The sequence below is a fragment of the Sus scrofa genome, chromosome 11 (genome assembly GCF_000003025.6).
Source record: "Sus scrofa isolate TJ Tabasco breed Duroc chromosome 11, Sscrofa11.1, whole genome shotgun sequence".
Classification (NCBI taxonomy): Eukaryota; Metazoa; Chordata; class Mammalia; order Artiodactyla; family Suidae; genus Sus; species Sus scrofa.
The window spans coordinates 5408655-5421338 of record NC_010453.5 but is presented as its reverse complement, the minus strand read 5'-3'; the positions used below and the strand labels follow the sequence as shown (position 1 = coordinate 5421338).

Sequence of the window (12684 nt, the reverse complement as noted above, 5' to 3'; positions counted from 1 at the left end):
TGCCGCCGGTACGGCCCTAAAAAAAAAAAAAAAAAAAAAAAAAAAAAAAAAATGCTTCCTTGCTTCGTTAGGGTTTCTTTTCAAATGCCCATACATGTCCATGGTAACTCTTATCTTCAGTGAAATCATGAACTAAAAATATAGTTAGTTGTATAGCTCATGATGACATGATCTTTTATAGTGGTCAAAACCCGTAGGACGAAAACACGAAAAGTGACCCCTGGTATCAACTTTGAATGGACTTGAATGTTTAGTTAACATTGACGTTGGTTCATTAGTTGTAACAAGTGCACCACACCTATGCAAGATGTTAGTAATAGGAAAACTCAGCGAAACTTTGTAAATCAACTATACTTTTATTTAAAAAAAGATTTAAAAAATAATAGGAAAACCTGTGTGGAGCAGGGTGGGGCAGGGTGTGCGGAACCTCTGTGTACTTTCCGCTCAGTTTTCCTGCCAGCCTAAAACTGTGCTAAAAAAGTAAAGTCTATTCATTTAAAAAAAAATGTGTAGAGAGATAGCAGTATACTTTGAGCCGAAGGTGGCAAATTGTAAAACAAATAGTGAAAAGGATATTCGAGATTTTTTTCTTTTTTTTTTGTCTTTTTTTTGGGGGGGGGTCTTTTTGCTATTTCTTGGGCCGCTCCCACGGCATATGGAGGTTCCCAGGCTAGGGGTCGAATCGGAGCTGTAGCTGCCAGCCTACGCCAGAGCCACAGCAACTCGGGATCCGAGCCGTGTCTGCAACCTACACCACAGCTCACGGCAACGCCAGATCCTTAACCCACTGAGCAGGGGCAGGGACCGAACCCGCAACCTCATGGTTCGTAGTCGGGTTCGTTAACCACTGCGCCACGACAGGAACTCCATATTCGAGATTTTTAAGGTGTCATTTTTTTAATTGGATTTTGTCTTAAAGATCAAAATTTAGAAAGTTTTTATTCCATGCTGGTTAAAGTAGCCAAGAGCTTACTATTTAAAGCAGGAAGAAGCTTCTTTTTCAGAAATGCTTGGGGAAGAACCTGTGGCTTTACCTATTTTGTTTCACAATATGATGAGCAGAAATTGAAATGATGTATGGGAGAGCCACAGATATTAGTAAGAAATTGTTCTGGGGAGTTCCCATCGTGGCGCAGTGGTTAACGAATCCAACTAGGAACCATGAGGTTGCGGGTTCGATCCCTGGCCTCACTCAGTGGGTTAAGGATCCAGCGTTGCTGTGAGCTGTGGTGTAGGTTGCAGACATGGCTCAGATCTGGCTCCAATTAGATCCCTAGCCTGGGAACCTCCATGTGCCACAGGTACCGCCCTAGAAAGACAAAAGACAAACAGAAAAAGAGAAAAAAGAAAAAAGAAATTGATCTATTTGTGGGGAGCCTCGGGCTCCCTATCCAGGAAGATATCTTGGCAAAGGTTAGTGGGTTGCTGTCCCAGCCTGTCGCTAGCCCTGGGCTCACCGCTGCCCCCTGTTGTCCCCAGGCTCTCTAGAGACCAGGTGGGGCAGGAAGCCATAAGCACAGGCCATTAAATGCCTGCTTAATAATTCTAAGGTGCCTTATTCTCTGGTTCTTGGGGTGCGCTGGTGCCCCGAAGCTATAGAGAAGGCCTCGTCTTTCTAGGAGCAGTGCAGGAAATGGCCCCTCATGACCTGTAGGGGGTTGCAGGTTGTCTGGCCGAGGTCTGGGAGAACACTTATACCAAGTATTGGCATTTGCTTCATGAAGGTCAAATCAACGTTTAAGTCATTTCAGGACAGTGGCTATTAATTCTGCAGTTTTGTTCTAAATCTTGGAGCGCATTCATTTTCCTTTCCTCTTTTGAGACCGTGTTACTCACTTCTGTTTTTTGATTGCTTGTCCCTTGGGGTTAAACCCAAGTCCTTACTCTCCTCTTAAGAATTTTGGCCTAAAGAAATGTTCGGGTGACCTTATTAAAATTTGCTACCAAATCAACTGTATTTTAATTTTAAAAATAATAATCTAAAAATTGATAGCGCAACAGTTGTCCCTGGATTGAGACCAAAAAGCAGAGTAAAAAAGTAACATTTTTACTCTGTTGAATTTGCCTTTTTTGTTCTAGGACAGGCCGCCAAAGTCGTATAGGTCCTGTGTGGATGAATTAACTTAGTATCGAAACACTTTTAGCAACTTTTCCGCAGTAAAAAGTTATAGAAGTTAAATCTGGACTCAGACCTGTTGCCAGAAAGAGTGCTCACCTAAGAGTTTGGTTGGCTTAAGAGTTCAGACGTGACACTGCGAGAGTGAAGAGTTCGGAGAAAGAAAGCACCAAAATACCTGCAAAAGGAGTGCCTCTCATGGCTCAGCGGAAACAAACCCAACTACTGTCCATGAGGACGCGGGTTTGATCCCTGGGCTCACTCAGTGGGTTAAGGATCTGGTGTCGCCTGTGAGCTGTGGTGTAGGTCACAGACACGGCTCGGATCCCGAGTAGCTATGGCTGTGGCGGCTCCAGCTGCGATTCAGTCCCTAGCCCGGGAACTTCCATGTGCTGCAGGAGTGGCCCTAAAAAGCAAAACAAAAAACACAACAACAAAAAAACACCTGCAAAAGAAAAATGCCTTTATTTCTTACTCATTTCCTGCCGACAGGAATGCAAGCATAGCGCTTCGGAACCATGTTGCTTGAGGCTCCAAAGCAGGGCTGCTCCAGTGTAACCTGTCCCTGGGTCGCTAGAGGGACTTGTGAAAATGCAGATTCCCTCCGTAGGTGTGAGCGGGGCCTAAGATTCTGCATAGACTTGCAGCTGAGGCCAGAGGTTGAGCAGTAATGTCTCAAGTTCAGAAAGTGTCAGTGGAAATGCAGCGTTAGGCAAAATGGTCAGTGCTTTGGACTTGCAAATGCAATGTTACTCAACAAACGGCTGGGGAGCATTTTTCAGCTTTCATGAGCCTATCACCCAGCACACATCAAAGTTGTTTCTCTGAAGCCAATGCCCCTGGCCATACTCACCTTTGCCAGGGATCCGAAGACCAAGAAATACGTGGTGACCTTTCCTGGCATCTGTGCGACATATCAGTGTAATTATTGCCTTGTAAAAATGCTTTGTGTCTGATTTTGCTTGAATTCTTCCCTCTGGAGAGAGCAGGGTGCGGGGGCATAAAACGCACTGTGCTTGAGCTCAGTGAGTCTTGCCTGTGCTATAACCTGGTGCTGCACATGGGGGCCAGCGGCCAGGTGACTGGGCACATGTGACCGTGGAGGCGCTTTGTCCTCGGAGGGCATGGTCCAGCGCCACCAACGACGGCATCCTGCCGAATCTGCACATTTGGGATGGGAGTTTCCCTCCGGGGGCCTCGGGCAGCGTGAGAGGAAGGCGCTCGCTCCCAGGGGAGGGACTGGCTAAAGGTCAAGGTCAACCTAAGGAGGGCCGGGCTGAAGGTCAGTCCCAGGATGAGAGCCGCCACAGTCAGAGACGGGATGGACCAGAGTCACCCAGCCGCCTCCTGACTCACTGTGAAATTCGAGGGTTTTCGTTTCACACGTTTTCCAGATTCACCAGTTCTCTTTCTTGTGTTTCAGAGGAGTTGTTTCCATGGTCATTTTGAAAATGACAGAAACCCAGGCTGGAGAATACCAACTTTTTATTCAGAGCGAAGCTGTCAATTACACAGTGTTGTTTACAGTGAGTATAAGAAGTAAGTGCCATTCGCTTCTCAGAATTCTCAGGACTCAAAAGGAGCTGTTAGGACCCAAGAACTCTCACCAGCTGCACTGGACACGTTAAGCAGGGTTCCCTCAATAGGTAACTGAATCACTGAACTCACTTCAAGCACCCCCACCCCCTGTTGAGACTGTGACGTGACCCACCGGCTATCAGAATGAGCGCTCTTAAGAACCCAGGTGAGGGCCTTCCCGTCGTGGCGCAGCAGAAATGAATCCAACCAGGAACCACGGGTTGCAGGTTCGATCCCAGGCCTTGCTCAGTGGGTTAAGGATCCGGCATTGCCGCAAGCTGTGGTGTAAGTCGAAGACACGGCTCGGATCTGGCGTTGCTGTGGCTGTGGTGTAGGCAGACAGCTATAGTTCAGATCGGACCCCTAGCCTGGGAACAGTTGTGGCCCTGCAAAGACAAAAACCAAAAAACAAACAAAAAAAAGAACCCAGGCCATCCCCATTTTCCAGCTCTTCATTTGTTTTTCAGTGACAGATGGATGGCAGGGAAAAAATAGAAAACATTTTGACCTTGCAGTCAGGAGACCTGAGTTCTTATTTTGAACCTGGTACAGCTACCTTGGGCAGATCGCCTACCCTCTCCGGGCTTCAGTTTTCTCATCTGTAAAATGGGGATAAAAATGCATCTCTCACGGAGTTCTCTGGTAGTGTAGCAGGTTAAAGATCACTGCTGTGGCTCAGGTTCAGTCCCTGGCCCGGGAACTTCCACGTGCCTCGGGTATGGTCAAAAAAAAACCCAAAAAACAAACCCAAACCTCTAGACCTTAAAGGGTGACAAGATGTTAGTGCTGTCTGATGGAGCTGCCCGCAGGGATGAGAACGCCTGGGGCTGGTCTGTCCAGTCAGCTAGCCACTGGCCGCCTGGGCTGGTGAACACTGTGGCCGGTGTGACTGGGGACCCAAGTTTTCGTTTTCGTCGAGTTTAATCAATCAAAATTCGACCTGAAATCTCCACGTGTAGCTGGTGGCTACTGCGTTCAGACAAACACCAGGAACAACACAGACATTCTCACCCAGGGAGGCACAACCCCCACCTGCGAGTCTTCTGGCTTCTCCTTTCCACCCAGTTATGCGCAGGCCTCGCGGTTGCAAGGACTCGGCCCTGTACCCGCCGACCGCTCTACCCCACGGGACCAATGGGGACTGGAGGTGGGGGCATTCACGTGGGTCCCGCTGCCTTTAGGGCCCTGCAGGGGGTGCTGCAGAAACGCTGCATGTATCCGTCTTAGGCCAGGCTCCCTGGCTACACCTTGGTACCACTTGCCAGGCCCCCCTCTTCCCAGCAGTGTCCGGAAGGCGCAGAGGCAGGTGTAGGACCCGTGCATCCGGCCCACGTGGTGCCCGGGCTCAGGGGTAACCACAGCTGCCCTTTGCCCGGGGTGTTCTGCACGTACTGTCACGGCAAATCTCGCTGAGAGGTGTGGAAACAGGTGTCTCAACTCAAGGCCAAGTGTAGCCAGGTCCGCAGCCTGGATCTCAATGTCAGAGCTGCTAGCCGAAGAGCACAGGTGGTATTTAGATTTCCAGAAGGATCATCTCATGAGGCTGGCCGTGGAGGGTTAGATTCCAAAGTCAGCCTGCAAGTCAACGATCAGGCAAAAATTGTCTTTGAAAAGTCCCTTAATGATTCCGCTACTCCAGGAAGAAAGTCCTAGAAGGTTAAGAGTCAAGCGGTACCTTTTGTTTCTCTTAGATGTTAGTCTTCTTCCCTGTCCCCTCCCCAGGCCCCGCCCCTGTGGGACAGCTAAGTCCTCAAGTTGGAAGAGAATAGGAAATTTCTTGCTCTCTTTTTCTTTTTTGGGCCAGTGTTTATGCTTGAGTTTGTAGAAAAGACGTGAGCCTCTGCCGTCTTTACTGCATGTGGGGCCACTTCGCTTCAGATTTACATTGTAAAAAGTCACAGCAGTCATTCAAGTAGATTGTAACTGTTTTTACCATGCGGCTGGGTGGTGGGATTCAAAAAAAAATCAGGTGGGGGAGGTTTGGCAACAGTCAAGTTGAAAAAGAGGAAAGGGTTTTTGAACCGCAAGTTCTGTATTAACCAGCAGCATGCCATGGTTACTAAAAAAGGAAATCTGAGCCTTGGCAGCCTTCATGAAGATGTCATGTCTCGGTTAAGGACATTAATGGATAATAATGGATAATACTAATGGGAAATTATTATTTTCAGTTCTGCATTTTTTTTCAGACAAAACAGAGCCACCAGAATGGTGAAGATCTTGGAATTCCTTAAGTCAGAAGGGGCTGAGGGAATCGAGAACGTTTGGCAGGGAGAAGGAAATCTTTTGAGGGGAGAAGATTGATTGCAGTGTAACGTAGAGGAAATTCCTCTTGCATGAGTCAGGAAACCTGGGCGAACTAGTTAAAGTATCTTCCATGGCAATGATCTCCCTCGACCTGAGTATCTGATTGTAAATATTTGAAAGATTTGCATGTGGAAGCAAAGCTTCACTTAAGAAACAAACAAGCAAATTTGCTCTAGACAGTAGAATTTGGTCCAATGGTCCGAAATTACAGGGAGACACAGTAAAAGCCGCCACAAAATGGGAAAAGATGTTTGCAATTCACATAGTCAACAAAGGATAAAGAGTCCCTGTGGGTAAAGAATGTCTATAAATCAATAAGAAAAAAAGAAAGAAAAAGGAACAAGAGACATGAGTAGGCATTTTGCTATCGTTAGTAAACATAGTAAATTAATAACTGAGAAATGCAAATTAAGACCACAATGAGATACCATTTTAAACGCACCAGGTTGTTGAAAACAAATTATCCTTTGTAAATTGCCAAGGGGAAGTGCTAATTTCATGTGAACCAGAAGTCGCCCTCCCGGGTATATTGTTAAAGAAACCTACACACCTGCCTGTGTAGAAATGCACGGACTGTTCATGGCACCGTTGTTGGTGATACAGAATACGGGAAATAACCCCCAATGTCCACTGCAAGAAAAGGGAAGAATAGATTGTGATATATTTACCAGTGGAACACAATGCGGTGGTAACAACATGAATCTAGCACAGCTACGTGTAAAACCACAGACGAATCTTAAACACACAAGGTTGGATGAAAAGCTGAAGTTGTGAAAGACTGCGTATTGGCTGATGCCGTGTGTGGAAGCTCAAATCAAACCAACCAACCAGTATATTGTCAAGGGCCACACATCTATGCGGTGAAAACGTTTTTAAAAGTACAAGAGTGATAAACACAAAATTCGGGGGAAAGGTAACCTAGGGTCTTGAGATGGGGAGAAGCACAAAGCTTGGTTCCAAAGTACTTATGACTATTCTGGTTATTAAGTGGAACATGGGTCTATGGGTGTTCATTTTCATTTATTTACTCATGTTTATTTATTTATTTATTTGTTTTGCTTTTTAGGGTCATACCTGAGGCACATGGAGGTTCCCAGGCTAGGGGTCTAACCGGAGCTGCAGCCGCCAGCCTACACCACAGCCACAGCAACGCCGGATCTGAGCTGAATCTGCAACCTGCACCACAGCACAGGGCAACAATGGATCCTAAACCCACTGAGCGAGGCCAGGAGTCAAACCCACATCCTCATAGATCCTAGTTGGGTTTTAATATCCATGATGCTGCACCACACCAGGAACTCCTATTTGTTTTTATTATTATGCTTCAAAATTTACTTTTCATATATTCTTTTGTATATATGTATAAAGTACTGTATATTATTTTAAACAGAATTTATTATAAGGAGGAAGATTGAAATTTAGCACAGGGAAACTTTAAAAAAAAATGATTTGGAAGTTCCCGTGTGGCGCAGTGGCGTAATGATCTGGTGTTGCCACAGCTGTGGCACAGGTTGCCACTGTGGCGCGTGTTCCATCCGTTGCCCAGGAACCTCCACTTGCTGCAGGGTGGCCAAGAACAACAACAAAAAAGATCGATTGAAAAATGGAAGGATCTGCTCTGCGAGGTCGTGAACTCCTTCCCTAAGGGCTCTAAGCGGAAGTAGCGTGTTTATCTGTTCAGCCCCGTGGGAAGCGGGGGTGGGGGGTGGGGGAGGGGCCAGGTGTGAGCGTCCGATGCCAAAAGGAGGCTAAACCAAGCCTCTGGATTCTCCCAGTTCTCACTCCATCCTATTATATTTCTGCCTAGTTCTAGATAAAATTATGGAAGGAAACTTGGGTCTTATGTTATATAGGTACGTGTTATAAAGCTTACGTTATTTCCACTTTTCTTTTTCCGATGCGTGTCAACATTTGTATTTTTACGTTGCCTCAGTCCACTGTCCTTTAGATGTCTTTAGATTCATGAAATACCTGAAGACATGAGCTGTCGTTTAAATGCTAAAGTTGGCATTTCAGCCAGAGTTGAATTTACTATATTGGTGAGCAGGGGATATGATATTAAATAACTGGAGTGGAGCAGAAGGCACTGCTCTGGTATAAAACTTTGCTTAACGATGTAGCATTCTTCTTTTGCGGAGGCTGCTAAGATGGTTATTTTTTAAATATTAAAATGTTAATACTTTGTGATGCTTTAGATACACTGCTTTACACACTAAGGAGACCCTACTTTAGAAAAATGGAAAACCAGGACGCCCTGGTCTGCATCTCTGAGGGCATTCCAGAGCCCACCGTGGAATGGGTGTTCTGCGATGCGCAGAGTGACAGGTATGGCCCTCGGTCTTTCTCTAGCACCGTTGACGCTGGACCCCATGTACCGTTTATCACCACGTTAACAGGAACCTGGGGCTTTTTAAAGAATGAGTCACATGGACTTTGCAGGAAGCGTGGTGGGATGTTTTCCGAGGAAGCCCTTGGAACTCCTCATCCGTCGCGTCACTGACCTGTAGGACCCTCCCTGGACATCATGAGTCATAAATTAAAGCTCTTTCAAGTTACAGGATTATTGACTCCCTGAGCAACTGGTTGGGGAAAAAGAAAGTTCCAGACGTTAGTGTCTAATTCCCTATAAGTAAGAAATCCCCTGGGACTTCCTGCTGTAGCGCAGTGGCTGAGGGATCCCGCTGTCTCTGTAGTGTTGCCAGTTGCATCCCCAGCCTGGCGCCGTGGCTGAAGGATCTGACGTTGTGGCAGCTGTAATGTAGGCTTGGATCTGATCTCTGGCCCCGGGAGCTCCATATGCTGCAGGGCATCCGAAAAAGAAAAAAATTTTTTTTACTAAACAAATCTTATTGCATAATGGACCTAAAGAGGAGAAAAGATTAAAAAAATCTTAATGGCCAACAAAATCAAACAAATCAAAAATCGAAATAAAATAAAATAAAAAATCAGGTTAATGAACGATATGAATGGGATCCCACGTTTTGTTTGTTGGTTTGTTTTGTTTTGTTTTTTTAGGGCCACACCCCCAGCACATGGACGTTTCCAGGCTAGGGGTCGAAGTGCACCTGCCGCTGCAGGCCTACGCCTCAGCCACAGTAGATCTGAGTCGTGTCTGCAACCTACACCACAGCTCACGGCAACGCCGGATCCTTAAGAAGGGATTGAATCCACATCTTCATGGATACTAGTCAGGTTCTTAACCCGATGAGCCACAGCAGGGACTCTGGGATCCCACATTTTAAAGGAAAAAGAAAAAGAGGTCACCTATGGTTATGTATGTAATGTGTACGTAGGGGAAAAAAGATTGGAAAGCCAAACACAGCAAAATAGTAGCAGTTGTTATCTCAGGGTGGTAAGAATATGGTAAAAAAGAATTCAAAATTCTTTTTGGGGTGGAGTTTTCTGGATTTTCCAAAACTTCTACAATGAACATAATTATTGTTGTCATAACTTTAAAAACCTCAAGGAATAATACATAAACAAAGAAAAGCATACACTTGACTAAAGTGATAAAGAGAAGAAAATGGAGTTCCTGGTGGCTCAGCCGATTAAGGTTCTGGCATTGTCACTGCTGTGGCTCAGGTTCGATCCCTGGCCCGGGAACTTGTGCATGCTGAGGGTGTGGCCAACAAAAGAGAAGAAGAGTGACTATACACAGATCCCAAAGGCCGTATCTGCTTTGGGAAAGGTGATGGGTAGGGAGGGGACAGGGGTGGCTGACAACCCCTCAGATGACGCTGCCCTCTCCTCCTTTAGCTTTGCAGACTGGGGACTTGTGCGGCTCTGGCCGCTCTTGCTTGCGCTGGTGGTCCTCTTCAGAGCTTCAGAGGAAAGTGATACCTACACCTTGCTAGGCTGTATTAAAACCTAGTCATGGAGTTCCCGTCGTGGCGCAGCAGAAACGAATCTGACTAGGATCCATGAGTTGTGGGTTCGATCCCCAGCCTCACTCAGTGGGTTAAGGATATGGCGTTGCCGTGAGCTGTGGTGTAGGTCACAGATGCAGCTCGGATCTGACATTGCTGTGGCTCTGGCATAGCTGTAGCTCCGATTGGACCCCTAGCCTGGGAACCTCCTCCATATGTCGTGGGTGCAGCCCTAAAAAGACAAAAAACAAAAAACAAAAACAAAAAAACAAACCCAACTTAGTTGTGCTTTTCCTTTTCTCCTTTTTCTCTTTTCTCCTCTTTTCCTCTCTTTTTTCAATCCTTCCCTCCTTCCCCTCTTTAAACAACCACCAAAAAAAGAGGTTACCAGACACAAAACCTTTGTGTTTATGTGATTTTCTTTTGTGTTCCTCTGATGAGTGGAGATGATGAGGAAATAACCAGTTCCCTCCTGCACTCTGGGCAGGCACCGTGGGGCTGGGTAGGTTTGCCTTTCAACGTGCTCCTGTCTCTGCTTTCTTACTCGTAAGGCTCTTAGACCCTGGAACATTTGCTTTGGTTCTTCTCCCGAACAGTCATTTGTAATTTTTTTTTTTTTTTGGTCTTTTTGCCATTTCTTGGGCCGCTCCCACGGCATATGGAGGTTCCCAGGCTAGGGATCCAATCGGAGCTGTAGCCCCCGGTCTACGCCAAAGCCACAGCAACTCGGGATCCCAGCCGTGTCTGCAACCTACACCACAGCTCACGGCAACACCGGATTCTTAACCCACTGAGCAAGGGCAGGGACCGAACCCGCAACCTCATGGTTCCTAGTCAGATTCGTTAACCACTGCGCCACGACGGGAACTCCTCATTTGTAATTTTAAAAGCTGCTTAGTCAACTGACACTTCTCGTTTCATTGCAGCTGTAAAGGAGAAAGTCCAGCTGTTGTTACGAAGGAGGAGAGCGTACTCCATGAGTTATTTGGGACTGACATAAGGTGCTGTGCAAGGAACGAGCTGGGCAGGGAGTGTACCAAGCTCTTCACTATAGGTACGACCATCAGGTCATGTCCATTTCCAGTGACTGTGCCTCAGAGATAATCTGGGACCAATCATCACGCCTTAGGTCATCATTCAATTAAAAAATTTCTAGGAGTTCCCTGGTGGCTCAGCAGGTTAAGGATCAGGCTCTGACATGCTGCGGGTGTGGCGAAAAAAATCCTGTGGTTCTTTCAGATCATTTCCAATGTAATATGGATTCTGTATGTGCTTATTGCTTCATAAGAGACTAGTTAATCTCTAAAAGATCCTTATTATTATTATTTTTTGAGATGCCTCATAACATTTGGGATGCCATTAAAGTCATTGTCGTGGAGAATGTTCAGGCTCTATTTTGTGATGAGGAAAAAATCACTTCTTTCTTCCCCGGGATGTTTTCATCTTCTAGATCTAAACCAAACTCCTCAGACCACACCGCCACAGTTATTTCTGAAAGTAGGGGAGCCCTTGTGGATAAGGTGCAAAGCTGTTCACGTAAACCACGGATTCGGGCTCAGCTGGGAATTAGAGAATAAAGCCCTGGAGGAGGTGAGACGACAAGTTTGCATCCTGAAAATGCAGAGAAAAATGCACCAAGAGTCCAGCTGGACATCATGCCATTCAAACTCTGTTTCGTTAAAACCTAGGGCAGCTGCTTTGAGATGAGTACCTATTCCACAAACAGAACTATGATACGGATTCTGTTTGCTTTTGTATCATCAGTGGGAAGAAACGACACTGGATATTACACTTGTTCCTCTTCAGAGCATCCCAGTAAATCAGCTTTGGTCACCATCCTAGGTAATGCGGGCTGCCCGCGTAATCGGTTCTCGTGTTTTTAGTTCTTTTAGTGTGGAACGCCAGGTACGTACAGCAAATTCTGCTTTCAAACATAGTGTTAGTGGCAGAGAGAGAGCTGAGAAAGAAACCGTATTAGGACAGCTTTGCAAGTATGAGCTGCCCCCTCCCTTCCTTTCCTGGTGAAACCGTGCCCGCTCGCATGCCACTGTCTGCATGCCCCACGTTGTGACGTGACCCTCTGTTTGTGGGTTTTTGTCCTCTGATAGACTGGACGTTTCCTAAGGACAGGACTGGTCACTTCTCTCCTTGTAGTCTCAGACCTGGCAGAGAGCCAGACACGAAACTGTCCCTGAGGAGTTCCCGCTGCGGCACAGTGGGTTAAGACTCCGACTGCAGTGGCTTGGGTGGCTGTGGAGGTGCAGGTTCGATCCCCACCCTGAAGTAGTGGGTTAAGGATCTGGCATTGCTGCAGCGGTGGCGAAAGTCGCAGCTGCGGCTCAGATTCAATCCCTGACCGGGGAACTTCCTATGCCTCAGGGGCAGACATAAAAATAGATTTTTTTTTAAGTGTCCCTGAATGAATACGTGTTCTAAGGACTACCTGAGAGGTCAGAGAGCAGTGACTGGGGGCTCAGGACGGGCACTTAGATGATAGGGCTTTGGGTGAGCTGTGTAGACCTGGAGGGTGACCACACTTTAAGTATAACGTCAGAGCAGGTGGCAGCCTTCAACCACCATGAAGATGCTAAGAAATGAAGACCTCATCTTAAGCTAATTAGGAGGCGTTCGTAAGGAAACCCCGTGCATATTGCTGGTGAGGCTGATCTTCACATGTGCCCGAGGTGGTTGTACGTGGGCCGTGTCACTGAGAGCCTTCTGGCTGAGGACAGGAGTTGTCTGTGAGCCAGGGATCGCCAGCCGTGCCCATCGCTGGCCAGGCTGGGGGAGCCCCACAAGCCCCTGAACTCTGCAAAATTG

General features: G+C 46.7%; 1 protein-coding gene across 2 annotated transcripts in view; it reads left to right on the top strand.

Moving 5' to 3' along the window:
- FLT3 (fms related tyrosine kinase 3) overlaps positions 1-12684 on the top strand; it is an 84965-nt gene that overhangs the window by 34101 nt on the left and 38180 nt on the right. For both annotated transcript variants that reach the window (XM_021065521.1, XM_005668293.3), the window contains exons 4-8: positions 3540-3655; positions 8194-8323; positions 10791-10918; positions 11315-11454; positions 11553-11706. In XM_021065521.1, coding sequence (XP_020921180.1) covers positions 3540-3655; positions 8194-8323; positions 10791-10918; positions 11315-11454; positions 11553-11706 — 668 coding nt within the window. The remainder of the gene's footprint in view (positions 1-3539; positions 3656-8193; positions 8324-10790; positions 10919-11314; positions 11455-11552; positions 11707-12684) is intronic.